We start from the raw sequence: 13,024 nt of genomic DNA, 5'->3' as shown, positions 1-13,024 counted from the left end.
TAGCAAGAGCCCAAAGTAGCTCAATAACTGAGTGAAACAGCAACAGTTAACTTGATAGTGTGGAATGATTTCTAAGAGAGAAATATTTAACATTTTTCACTCTGATAGAGGTTTATCTGCAGCCTGATGCTTCCTATGGGGCTAACTGCATATCATAGAATTTTAGAATGGTTTGTATTGGAAGGAACTTTGAAAGGCCATCTAGTCCCAACCCTCTGCAATGAGCAGGGACAACTTCACCTAGAGCCCAGAACCCTGTCCAGCCTGATCTTGACTGTTTCTGGAGAGGTGGCATCTGCCACCTCTCTGGGTAACCTGTTCTGTTGTTTTACCACTCTCAGAATGAAAGATTTCTCCCTTATATCTAATCTAAATCTATTTTGTAGTTTAAAGCCATACCTCTTTTCCTGCCACTAGAGGCCCTTCTAAAAAGTTTATCTCAGTCCTTCTTATCAGCCCTCCTTTAAGTACTGAAAAGTGCAATTAGGTCTCCCCAGAGCCTTCTTTTTTTCGAGGATGAACTACCCCAAATCTCTCAGCCTTTCCTCACAGGAGAGGTGTTCAGTCTCTTTGATCATTTTTGTGGCTCTGCTCTGGAACTGTTCCAACAGGTCCATGCCTTTCCTGTAGTGAGGACTCCAGAGCTGGATGTAGTACTCTTGGTATGGTCTCAGCAGAGAAGAGTAGAAGGGGAGAAGGGAAGAAGGAAGAGTGTAATGAAGAAATGATCTGTAAACAGTGAAACAGCAAAATGAAGAAACAATGTAAAAATGAAATTGAAACCCCACTTTATTCTCTATTGAAAAGTCATGGAAAGGTATTTAGTGAACTCAGTTTCAGCATTGATCTTAGGGTTCAAAAGAGGTCAGATTGCTAGAGCATCTTTCTGTGTTCTCTTGCTATGGCTAATAATTTTTGGCTACTTATGTGTTTTTCTCTTTGTCTGTGCAGATCAGTGCACCTTAAAGATCTCTTTCTTCCAGTGCTTGCAGATTTGGGAGATTCAGCAGGTTCACACTGATTTTTCAATGACAAAAGTTAGATGAGATTGGTTCCTCCATACTTCCAGGTTCGGGGCAGATTTTACATTGTCTTGATTCCTTTAGGTTTAAAATGTCTTGCCCCAAGTAATACATAGTACTGTATTTAGGAACTGTTGAACAATTTCAACAAAATGACTTTGCTATTACTAATTTATAGTTTTATTTATAATGGATATACAGTGAACATTGTTTTCCTTATACAAGCACTTTGATGGTACCTTTTAACAATATCATAGTGTATCATTTTAACTTCATGTTCTAATCAGCTTTAGGACGTTGACCTTGGTTCGTTTTCAAACTGCTGAATATACAAACAATTTGAGACCAGATGCCAAATATTTATTAATTTAGCAGTGACTTTTAAATGGAACTTTTTTTAGCTTTCTTATATTTCTCCAAAGCATTGGTACTTAAAATTGTTAAATAAGAAGTTTCCTGTGTCTAGCTATAAAACAATCACTTTGTAAAACATGAGAAAAGAGTAAAACAATTAACAGGAAAATAGAGTCCAAATACACTTTATGCCTGAACTGATTTGAAGTCTTGTTCTCCTGAAGTATCTGATAAAAAGTTTAAAGTAAGAGTACATGGAATGTCTACTGCTTGGCCAGACAACAGTCCTACAACTGGAAACAGAATTTAGCTGAATCATGTAGGAGGGATTCCACTACATAGTATTTAATTATTTTGGCGTGTAGATGTACATAGCATGTACTAATGTCCTAATCATTTAATCCTGCAAAATGAGACATTTTCCGTTATTAATGTTTAGATAAGGAAACAAAAGCTGTAGCTGGGACATGCATTTTTTGTGAGATGTGTACTGGAATCTCATGTGATCTCAGAGATGATGATTTCAGAATGCTGCAAAAGTCTTTTGAAATTCAATTATTTTATGCTTAATTTCTTTTACTGGAAATAGTGGATACAGAAAAAAAAAAGCCTAATGCTGGATTTCCATTAGCTAATAATGGAAAAACATTTATTTTAAGATCCAGGTTGCTGAAATTTAGTAGGATAAGAGAAATATCCTGAAGTGAAAAAAAAATAATTACTGTTTGGATTGGAAAAAATGTGTTATCTTCTTCTGAAAAATACAGAGAGAAAGAGGAGATAAGCACAATGACCAATTCTTATTGTAATGTTCCAAGTTTTTTTGTTTGTTTTGGTGAGAGAATTTTGTGGAAAGTTGTAGGCTTTCTAACAGTGAAGCAGAAGTGCTCACAAGGAATCATTCTACTTACAGGACAGTGATTTTTCCATCAAGTACCATTCTGTACTCTAAAGATACTGCTTTAATACTAAAATAACCCACACAAAAAATAAGTCCAGAAATATTTGGACCTCCCAAATGATTTCTTGTAGGGCCCCATGAGTTTATAGAGTTTCACTCTATAAACTGGCTGGATTGGATGGGTGAACACTTAGGTAGGAAGCATCTGTTTTGTTTTCCTTCTTTTTCTTTTTCTTCTTTTCTTTGTGTTGAGTACCTTGCTAGAATCTAGCAGTTGGCTGGAGCATCTTGGTGCTACTGCTCTTCCCCCTGGAGAGGGAGGAGGGTTTAGGAAATCCTAAAGTCTTTGATCTTCTGGAACCTTTTTTTCACTAGAAAGCTCCATAAATGTGTGCAAACACAACAGAATTTTTTAGGAGGGAAAACACCTGATCTTACAGGGCACAGAGCACCCTGGATCTGATGCTGCACAGTGCACATGAGTTGTCTTCCTAAGTTCACTGCCTTGTTTTCAGTCACATCTACCCAGATTTTTCACGCCTTAGCAACCACTGGTGTCATAGATGCAGGAATTCATCTTGCCTGGTGCCATACTTGCTCTGTGCTGCTAAAGGGAATAATAAATGATACAGATTTGTTATCACAAATATGAGTAGATATGGTTGAGTTCACACAGTTTGAGGAAGATTGTCTCCTTGTTTTATCTTTTTGGTTTTCAGTGTAGAACTGAGCCATTAAAGAATGAAGCATGAATATTGGCATGGGTTCCCGCAGATCGGAGCAGGAAGATAGATGGAAAAAAAATGGGTTAGAATAAAAATTTTATAAGGAAGAAAGGGAGCAGGTGTGGTCTGTGTTAAAAGAAATTGTTCTAAGAATAAGTGTACAGTCATCATAAAATGGGATGAAGTCTACTTGAATCTTCCAATCTAGTGTTTGGTATTGGAAATGGCTGCATCATACCATCAGTTTCATAAAGGGAGAGAGTTCCTTTTCTTGCTTTCACTTCTAGTTGGAAGTTGAAGAATCGGTCAAGAGTTCTGCTATGCTCAACTTGTGGGGTTTTTTCTAGCTTGTAATTTATGTAAGTGGATCTAGATACTTAATTTTGTTGCCTTTTCCTTGAACTGAAGCTGCAGCCAAGAACTGTAGTTACTGATTTGTAAAATACTACTTTTTTATTTTTTTATTTCCTTTGAAATTATATTTATTTCCTTTGAAAGTACAGAGAAAGGTACACATTTTATTTTCCTTAATGAAGATCAACAAAGTTTTTGAAATTTTTTTTTCTGCTTTGTTAAAGACAAGGCACTGTGGCTTACCTATTAAGAAAGCTCCATTAGACATTTTTTTCTGAAAGCTTTTTGTGTAATTCAGGAGCAAAACTTGGCATCCTTTGAGGTTTTTTTTGTTGATGCAATCTTTTGCTTTTGTGTTATTTTGTAATGCAATGCAATTTAAAATACTTGAAAATGTAGTTTTCATCTTATTTTGGCCTTTTGTAAGAAGATCCCTAATATTCAGAAATCTAATTTTGAAGTGAGAGGCTGTTTTGCTATGTTCAAATTCTACATAGAGGCTTTAGAATAGTTCTACTCAGAATTTGAAAGAATGTTCAATTAATATTTAATATATAATTAATTTTCTACATGAGATTTCTTCCCCAAGTTTTATTTTTGGATTGGTAGAAAACCCCAAATGCCACATAACAGTATTATGGCAAAAGACCATATGCTTACATCTGTTTGTTAATAGCAGTGTGTTATTGTTGCAGGTTTTGGCAGATAAACATGGCAATGCCTTGTGGTTGAATGAAAGAGAATGCTCCATTCAAAGGAGAAACCAGAAGGTTGTGGAGGAAGCACCAAGGTGTGTATTCTTGATGCAGCAGTAGTAACTGAAAGCATTTTGGAAAGCCTGCTGGTTCTATTTATTGTCCAAATGTGAGCAAATTTGATTCTATTAAAAAGCACAAAGAAAATAAATTTTTGTTGCAGTCATTTGACTATAATGCAGTTTTGATGTTCTTGTGGGTGTTTTGATCTTGCTTTTTTTTTTTTTTTCTGTAAGAAAACTGGTATTGTGCAATTTATTTTTTTCATGATCTTGTATAAAATGGATTTGGATCTTACCAATCCACTGTATGTGGTATGGCTTTTTTATATATGAGAGACTTTTCTTTGATATTAACGTTTGGATATAAAAGTCAAGTAAAAGATGAAATAAGTATGAATTTTGCCACAGATACAGGTATTTGGCTGTTAGAGTAATTGTGCAAAGGCCATATAATACTGTATATTTCCATTTGAATTGGAATATGTAATACAAAGTACTCTTCAGCACTTTTAGTACTGTTCATGGTAGTGAACTAAAGATATAGGTGTCTAGTAACTCAAAAGTGCAAAATTATTTTAATCTTACTGGTTTAATGTGAAGTTGAAATACCTTGCTGCTATGCAAGATATGGCCTTACTGTGTTTTCTGTTGCATAGCAGTCATCAGAGAATGTGTATAAAAATGGCAGCAAGAAATTCTGATTTCAGAAAGGCAGACATGGGTATATCACTGCCTGTGGGAATTACCAATGTAATATGTTCACCAGGTGGGATGGGTTTGCTGTATTTTTTTGCAGCACAGAACTATGTGATCCAACAATTTGGGATGTGAGGAAAAGCACATCAGCCAAATGACATTTCTTTAGAGGTGCTTATTGGTTAATTTTGAATCACAATTGCAGGACTGCCATTGTTTACCCTATATTTTAAATAAAAGGACCAAAGCTTAAATCTAAAGATACAAATTAACTTAAAAATGCTTCTTGCTAGTGATTGTGGATTTCTTGGAAGCTTTACACTGTTTATGCCTAAAGATCTTACTGTATTATTGTGGAAAGTGAGTACTTCAGGTCCTGATATAATGCACATGTGCATAAAAGAAGAGTGTCTTCTGCCTCATGAGTATATGTAAGGCAATGCCTGTGATTCCTGCCTGCTCTTTCTCCATGCCTATGGTTATTAAAGTGGTGTGGTATGTCTCTCTCACCAGCCAGCTGTGATCAGAGTGTTTTATTTCATCAGAAATACCAGCCTTTTAACTTTCTTGGGCATCTCTATTGGAGTTGCCAGTAAGTTTTCTCATCCCCTTCTATAACTCTACAAGAGTGTGGGCAAGTCAGTAGCTTCCAAATTTTGGCATGAAAACTTTTCTTCCTTTTTATTGCAGAATGTTTTAGACTCTGCCAGATTTCTGCTGGCAGCTCTGGAAGCGTTACCTGCCTTACAGCCACTTGTACTTGGCTGCAGAATCTATTAACTTCAAAGGGTTACAACAGTTGCAGATAAACAGGACACACTTCTGTGAGACACCAGAGAGACCCTAAAGACTCAAGTTAATCCTTCCCGTGAATGTTGTTTCAGTTTGATTGCTTAAGGACTCCTGGACATACCTCTTCTGGTATGGCTGGATGAAGGAAAGTCTGTCCTCTTTTCTCCTGTTTTAATGGTAGATGCTATTAGAACTCTGAGCTAGGTAAAACCTTTTTCTTTCAAGAGGCCTGGGAGACAGATGTTATGGGCTAATTTTTTTTTTTTTGGTCTTTTGGACAATTTAGGGCTTTTGACATTGGCCTTGTTTTGTGCCTTTTTTGCTTTACTCTATTATAATGGCATTTTCCTAAGTGTCTAATTTAAGGGACTGAGGGCCTTTTGGCTTGGAGACTAACCTATGATTTTCTTAAAGCTAAGTCTGCAGCTGCTGAACTTATCTGTGTGGGATCATTTAGCATTTGTATCTCTAGTTTTCCTAGGGAAGTTTAGTCTTTTGTTAAAATCAAACAAAGAAAAGAACCAAACCTCTTTTGGGGACAGAAACTCCTTTAGTTCATACACTGAGGTTACAGTATTCAAGGAACCCCTGGTGTTCATGGTGGTCAATCCCCCAGATTCATATAGGAGACCAAAAACTTTGCTTGTACCCCTTTTACATGGTGAGTTTCACATGTGAGTTGTTCCCTCTGTTTTGGGAAGCACAGACAATAAGACCCATCCTATCATGGCTAGTTTTTTAGTTTGTGCTTGCAAAATTAGTGAGTTTCTAGTGATGTACCGTAATTTCATCTGCTTCTACTTTCACACATTTATGGATATACTGTTGTCTTCTAATTTCACAGAGGCTGACATTTAAAGAGACGAGTGGCTTGAGTGTAATAGTAATAGTCTTAGTAATAGTAATAGTAATAGTCTTAGTGTTGTTTCTTAGGTGAGTTTTTGTTCCTCAACTGCCCAAGATCTTCTCTGTTAATTTTCACAGACAGTTGCCATGAGACACTGTACTTTGGCAAGAAAAAATACAAAGGTGTGGTTGTATTTTCCTGTCTGCTGGAGTGGTTAATAAGAGATTGTTTCCCATGAGGAGAAACAAGGCCTATAAGTTTATCCATGTGTCCTTTAGGATTAATTAAAATAAAATGCACAAGAGTACTAACTAGCATCCTATTCAATCCTATTGGGGTGGTAACTCAGAGGAGTGCTCTAAAACTTTACTTTGGTGAGCACATGTTCTATCTAACAATTTCTGAACCTGTTAGAAGCTTCTTAAAGCACTCAAATTTGCCTTACCACTTGTGGGTAGGAATAGTCATCTGTTCAGAGGCACTGACAATTTAAATGAATATATATAGGCAGGAACTTAGCAGAAAGGTGCATTATTGAATTAGACGCTATCTACAGGTTCTCCTTTGAGTTTTTATGAAAATATGTGTGTCAGGCTCTACATTTCCCTCACTGTCTAGAAATCCTTGAAGGATTTTGGGTTAAGAGGAATGTGAACCTGTTCTGTTTGTGACTGTACATGTGATTCAGAGATGGACACCATTTAGATGTGTGGGCACAACTGTCTTCTCAAATCCTTTAGCCTATCTATGCTCATGATCTTGTAGTATATAATGAATATTTCAAAGGGTAACGTTTTGTGTAGGTAAATAATTTTTTAAACAAGCAATATGCTTGGAGCAGGGAAGCTGACTTAGACATTAGAAAACTGAGGTTTATTCCCCCAGTGTGATAAAATCTTCAGAGGAAGGGTAAATGTTACTGATCATTTACTTTTTGTCCAAACTGAGCAGCAAATTTCCACTGATGGTGTAACTGTTTGTGTTTGTCAAAATCTCAACTTTGTCTGGGACTGAGGGTGATAGGGATATTTTAGTAAACCTTATCTGATGAACTAGAAGTGGAGAGAGAACATCTTTCCATGTGGTTCATTTCCCTGACTGTAGAAACAAAGTGACAAACTGATTGTATTCCTCTTGATCAGCTTTATAATAACTTGATGGAGGTCTTGTGAATGAAATGTCAGGTCCGATTTTTTCTTTTTGATACTTTTATTTTGTGAATACTTATTTTTTATGGTAGCCTTTGTGCTGCCATAGGAGCTCTTTGTCTAAAGAAAAACAGGTGTATGTGTGAGAAAAAGATTTGAAGTAAAGTTAGAAATGCTGGGTTTTCAAATGATGTCTAATTAGACTGGAGAAGAGTTATCTTGGTTGGAAAAAGTGCATGGTTAAAAAAGGGAGAAACAATGTATTTGAAAGGTAAAGCAGTAGAGGGCAATATGAAAACTTAGATTAATTAACCTAGCCAATGGTAGGGATGATCCAGTCATTTCAGAGTTTAAAGTGGCTTAACTGTGTGGCAGACATCAAATTTAGCAATATGACACCTGTGTTCCATTCTCTGGCTACAGCAGGAGGTGAACAGTGAGATCTCAGACCTACATTTAAGAAGTACAGGGAAGACACCACTGTAATGAAGGGGAGTAACTGTCTTTCATCTGTATGAGAAGTAATAATGGTTATTCTAGGAACAGAATATGGAGCTGATATTGAGAATGTTTTGTTCTTCATAAGCCACTCATTGAACTCTCATGATCAAAGCCCTGCAGAAGCTCCACGCTGAATTCTGGAATGTTGATTTCATGTATTATCATCTTACTGAATCACAATAAGAAATATTATGAAACTATTTTACATTTACTTGTGCCTGTTCTTATGGGTATGGCACAATTTTTATGTCTTCTGATATTCCCCTTCATTTGATGTAGGATTTCATACAACTTACTTGAATGAGATATGGGACCTATTGGTCCCATTGTTTGCCAAGAAAGAAATTTTTTCCTAAATATTGATAACCTGCCTTATGGTCCATCAGAATTTGCCTGTGTGGGCAGTGGAAAAACAGAGGTGTGAAGTGGCACTTTCCCAGTAAAGAAAAGGATTCTGCTGTCTCCTACATTGCCTAGATATTTGCTCACTTCTTGTCTCATGTCAAATATGATTCATTGTGGTAGAAGTCTCTAGCTCTTCTGTGAGTTCAGGTCTCAGTGAAAAAACACCACAGTAAGTGCTGAAAGATAAGTCCTGAAGGATTAGTCCCAGCACTGGCTTCTGCCTGAGTGCAGTCTGGGGCTCCAGATGGAGCTTTACTGGCTTTGAGGCCACTTTAGATAGGTGAGGGCTCCTGATTGCTCCTTTGCAGAATTAAGCCCTCTGTTGAAGTCATGTTGAGAAATATGCTGAATGCTTGGTGTTTTAGTCTTCAAGAGTAACTTAGAGGTAGGGTAGAAGTGATTGTCCATTCCCTTGCAAAAGTAATTTGAAAATGATAGCTAAGTTACATTCCTAATGTAAGTCAAAACAGAAATATAAATAGTAAGTATATTTATCAGCTTATGTAAAATTAATAGCTACATGTTCTTTCATTGAAAAATCAATGTATCAGGTTAAGGGGCAACTGGTTTCAAGGCTTTGGTGGAATACCACAGAAATACATATATGTATTTATATATGTATACCACACACACATATGGATAGATAATTAATCTACATAGGTTAATCTAAATATGAATTTATGGTACAGACAAGTGTAATAGGCAAAATGTGTTATTTCCAGAATCTTTTGATTCACTGGCCCAGTGTAAGTTATGGGATGCCCTCCTGGAGTGAGGGACCTTGGCATTTGGGCAGTGTTCACAGTGGCTCCCAAGGTGTAGCTGAGCTGTTGTTTGGGTGCCCTTGAGTATGTCCAAGATTTGTGGAAAAGAACGTATTGCAATTAGTGTGGATAATAAATATGTCTTCTAAGATATTATTGGTTTGTTATGTCTTATTTTAATTTAATTTGCATTATTTTAGATCTCGCTGTTCTAGGAGTGTTATGTTCTGTTATTTTATATTTTAGAGAGTATGGTTATTTATCCTGAATTTCCTGTACATTAGCAGTAATTGTAATGCATGGAGTGTATCTAGCAGTATCAGGGCAATATAAATGTAAAGACATACATTTGACAGTCTTGACATGTTTTCATAACTTTAATAATGATGATGCCCTCTTTTGATTATAGTTTAAACAGATGAGTAAATGATAGAATAATTATTATTTTTTAATCTAAAAAAAGTAATTGTTTCTTTATTGTAGCACCTTTCTAGACCCTGAAACTCGAAGAGCAATGGGAGAACAAGCAGTAGCTCTTGCCAAAGCAGTAAAGTATTCATCTGCTGGAACAGTAGAATTCCTTGTGGACTCCAGTAAGAATTTCTACTTCTTGGAAATGAATACTAGACTTCAGGTAAGAAAAACAACTGTTCAGATTCAGAAAAGTGTTATTTAAATAAACAGACCGTAACCTTCTCCCATATTTTGAGGGTCTGCTCCTGCGAAGATTTAAACATAAGTATCTTGATGCATGTGAGTACTTCCTGCTGAACTTAAAAGATCTACCCACTGAAAAGATCTACTCACATAAGCCTGCCTATGCAAGACTTTGCTCAGTGAGTCCTTGCACAGCACTCAAGTAAATGTTCAGAGCTTTTGCTCTTTGTTACACTTGACCTAAAGACCTTGCAAAAGGTCACTGGTAAGTGCCACTGTGAGTTCACAGTAAGTGGCTAGCCACTGTGCTCTGAGACTTTCCTGACACCTGCTGGTCCCTGAAGTTTTTCTTATTTTTTGTACCTGGACAATCACTTGCTGAGTTTCTCTAGGAGGGTGATTGAAATTGTATATGAGCAATAAAACACTGGCAATCTGCATGTGATTGAAATTGTGACTCAAATGCAACTATGTAAAAAGCATGCTGATATGATATAGGATTTTTGTGAAAAGTTACGTAGCTTCAGTAGAAGCTGTTCTAATGTACACTGCAAGTGAACAGATAAGCCCCTCTACCACTTTTTTGACTATTTGATGGATTTCTGGTCATTAGCTAAGAAAACAAGTGTGTAACATGGATATTCTTGAAGACGAGAAGAGTGTACAACTTGTAAGCAAGTCCATTCTGTTGCCTTTATCCTTTTTTCACTTAACACTAGAATGACTGAAATGTAGAATCAAGCACCAGTTTGGTAAGCTTCCCATTCTGTTCTGGCTACATTTCGTTTGGGTTATGTCCTGCGTGCTGCTTGTACATGTGGGCAAGGATAGAGCATAAGGAGATCCTCATAATCTGACATCTTTGCATGACCTTATGTAATAAGTGGGTAAATTTATGCATTAGGTAAGTTTATCCTTTAGGTAAAGAAGTTAAAGAGAATTTGGGGGGAGTTACAGTCTTTTGTGCCAGTAGAAGACTGCTGGTAATTTTTTTCTTGCCTTACAGGACAGCAGTGGTTTTTGAATTAGCCATGACAGTTACTTAATGTGCCTTTGCTAGGCACTATCAAGTCCACCTTAGAGTCAGTTAGAGGGAGTGGTGGTTAATGGCAGTGTATAGTTCATTAAAACATTATGAAGAATTCTCTCATTTTGGTCATATTTTTTACACTTTCCCCCATCTTGTAGATTTTAAGCCAACATTTCTTCAGTGACTTGGTGTTCTTGTTTATATAGAAGAAAATTTATTTATGGTTTTCTGCATAACCCACCAGAACTTCAAAACCATTTCCTTGCTGTAGTATTATTGACCATGAGTTTCTAAATGGAATTAGTAATGGAATATCCTTGGACTCCTTTTTGTGGGTTGTTTTTAATTTTATAATTGTTAAACACAATTTAATGAATGTGTTTAAAATTCCTTGCTGTTTTGCAGTGTCATTGCCTGCAATATGCACTGGAGCATGTTTATAGTCCTAAATTTCTAAGGTCTCCACATAGGAAGGAAGAAACATTTTACAATTCCATCTTTAAGGACTTTAGACTCCTTTGAAATATAACCTAAGCAGTTTGACAATCCCCTATAATAGCAGACTAATTCTTTCCAACTCTTAAAGCAATTTATTAATCTTACTATCTTGTTTAGATATTCTCTGGTTCCTCTATCCTGACTGTGTACTATCTCTAATTAGAATTTCAGCTTGAGTCTGGAGTAGTAGTTTTCTCTGATTTTTCCCCAGTCTTACCCAGTTGATTTCTAACTTCTCCCAAGTCTCAAGATTTACTTTCTGTTCAGTCAACAGTTATGCAACTACTGTATTATATTTGCTCCCTACTGTTAAGAGCCAAATGTAGAAACTCTACTGAAACTTGTTGGGCTTTAACTTCAGGACCACGTTAATCTCCAGACATCCCTGTATTGCTTCAGTCTTTTTTTTCCTTTTGCATCTTTGCAACTCATAACTGTGATAAGTCACTAACAGATTTTCTTGCCTTGTTCTTACTGAACACCTTCCACAGGTGGAAGAACTTTCCAAAATGATGGGTGTATGATCCATAAATGATCCTCTCTAGATATTTGTGAGCATGCATTAGACACAGCTATCTGTCAACATCATCAGAACATTTCTATTAAATTCTAGAATTTTCTGTTTTAATGTTTCCATCTCTGATCAGATCACTGTAGCATTTTTATTTTGGATACAGATTTCAGAATATACTTGCTAACTAAACTGTGTTCAATATTTTGCACTGCTTGTTGATTTTGCCCCTCCCTCCCTCTGGTCTATCTTTTGGATGCCTTTCAGTCTTTCTGGTAGATTATTTTGCAGTAATCAGAGTTGTATTGTTACTTTTCTGTGTTTTGGGGGGCTCTTTGGGAATATACCTTTTCTGTCATACAGTTACACAAAAGAAGTGTAAATAGCACCTTGAAGGAAGTCTATATTTTATTTAGTTTTTATTTTAAGTGTTGCTGCAATACTATACAAGATTGGGAAGCTGAAGAAAATTGGTGAATCAGCTCCATTGTGTCTCTTGTATGCTACACAAATTTGTTACAGATGTTTTACTGCCTTTAAGTGATTCAGCTAGAATGCCTTATAATTTGCTGTTGGCAATGTTCTTTTTGTTGTATCTGCTGCTTCTGCCATCTTTCAGAGGCTAGCTGCTAAGTATGAGAGATAAGATTGAGGATTGAATAATTTCATCATAAAATTAGTTGTTCTTACTTTCCACAAGAGAATGTAGAGATGTCTGCCCTAGCTACCAGAAAACTTCTGTGTCATTCAGAATCTTTTAGGGCAGTTATCTCTGCTAAAATTGAGGCAGACCAGATGTTGAATATCTGATTCTTTGTAAGTGTTCATAGTGTTTTATGTTGTCTAGTTGTCATAAGCCTAATCAAGGGCACACATGGTCCAAGACAACTTATCATGAGCTTTGCAATAAATGAAAAGTTTCTGATCCCTGATAGCTTTTCTGGCTTCCAAGTAATGTTAAAATCTCTTAAGGTACTTTAGAAGTGCTGGATTTCACCAGAAAAGGTTGTTCTTATCTTCACTGGAAGAATAGATGATGTTTCTCGTGGACTTTATGTGAAG

The 13,024-nt window shown here is 36.4% G+C and overlaps 1 protein-coding gene across 1 annotated transcript in view; it reads left to right on the top strand.

Annotated features, from left to right (window-relative positions):
- The window catches only part of PCCA (propionyl-CoA carboxylase subunit alpha), a 265,961-nt gene that overhangs the window by 91,855 nt on the left and 161,082 nt on the right, over window positions 1-13,024 (top strand). The window contains exons 11-12 of the mRNA XM_079327423.1: window positions 4,052-4,146; window positions 9,750-9,900. Of these exons, the coding sequence (XP_079183549.1) occupies window positions 4,052-4,146; window positions 9,750-9,900 (246 nt within the window). The remainder of the gene's footprint in view (window positions 1-4,051; window positions 4,147-9,749; window positions 9,901-13,024) is intronic.

This window comes from Erithacus rubecula (genome assembly GCF_903797595.1).
Source record: "Erithacus rubecula genome assembly, chromosome: 1".
Taxonomy (NCBI): Eukaryota; Metazoa; Chordata; class Aves; order Passeriformes; family Muscicapidae; genus Erithacus; species Erithacus rubecula.
This window is presented reverse-complemented; position numbering and strand designations above follow the sequence as displayed.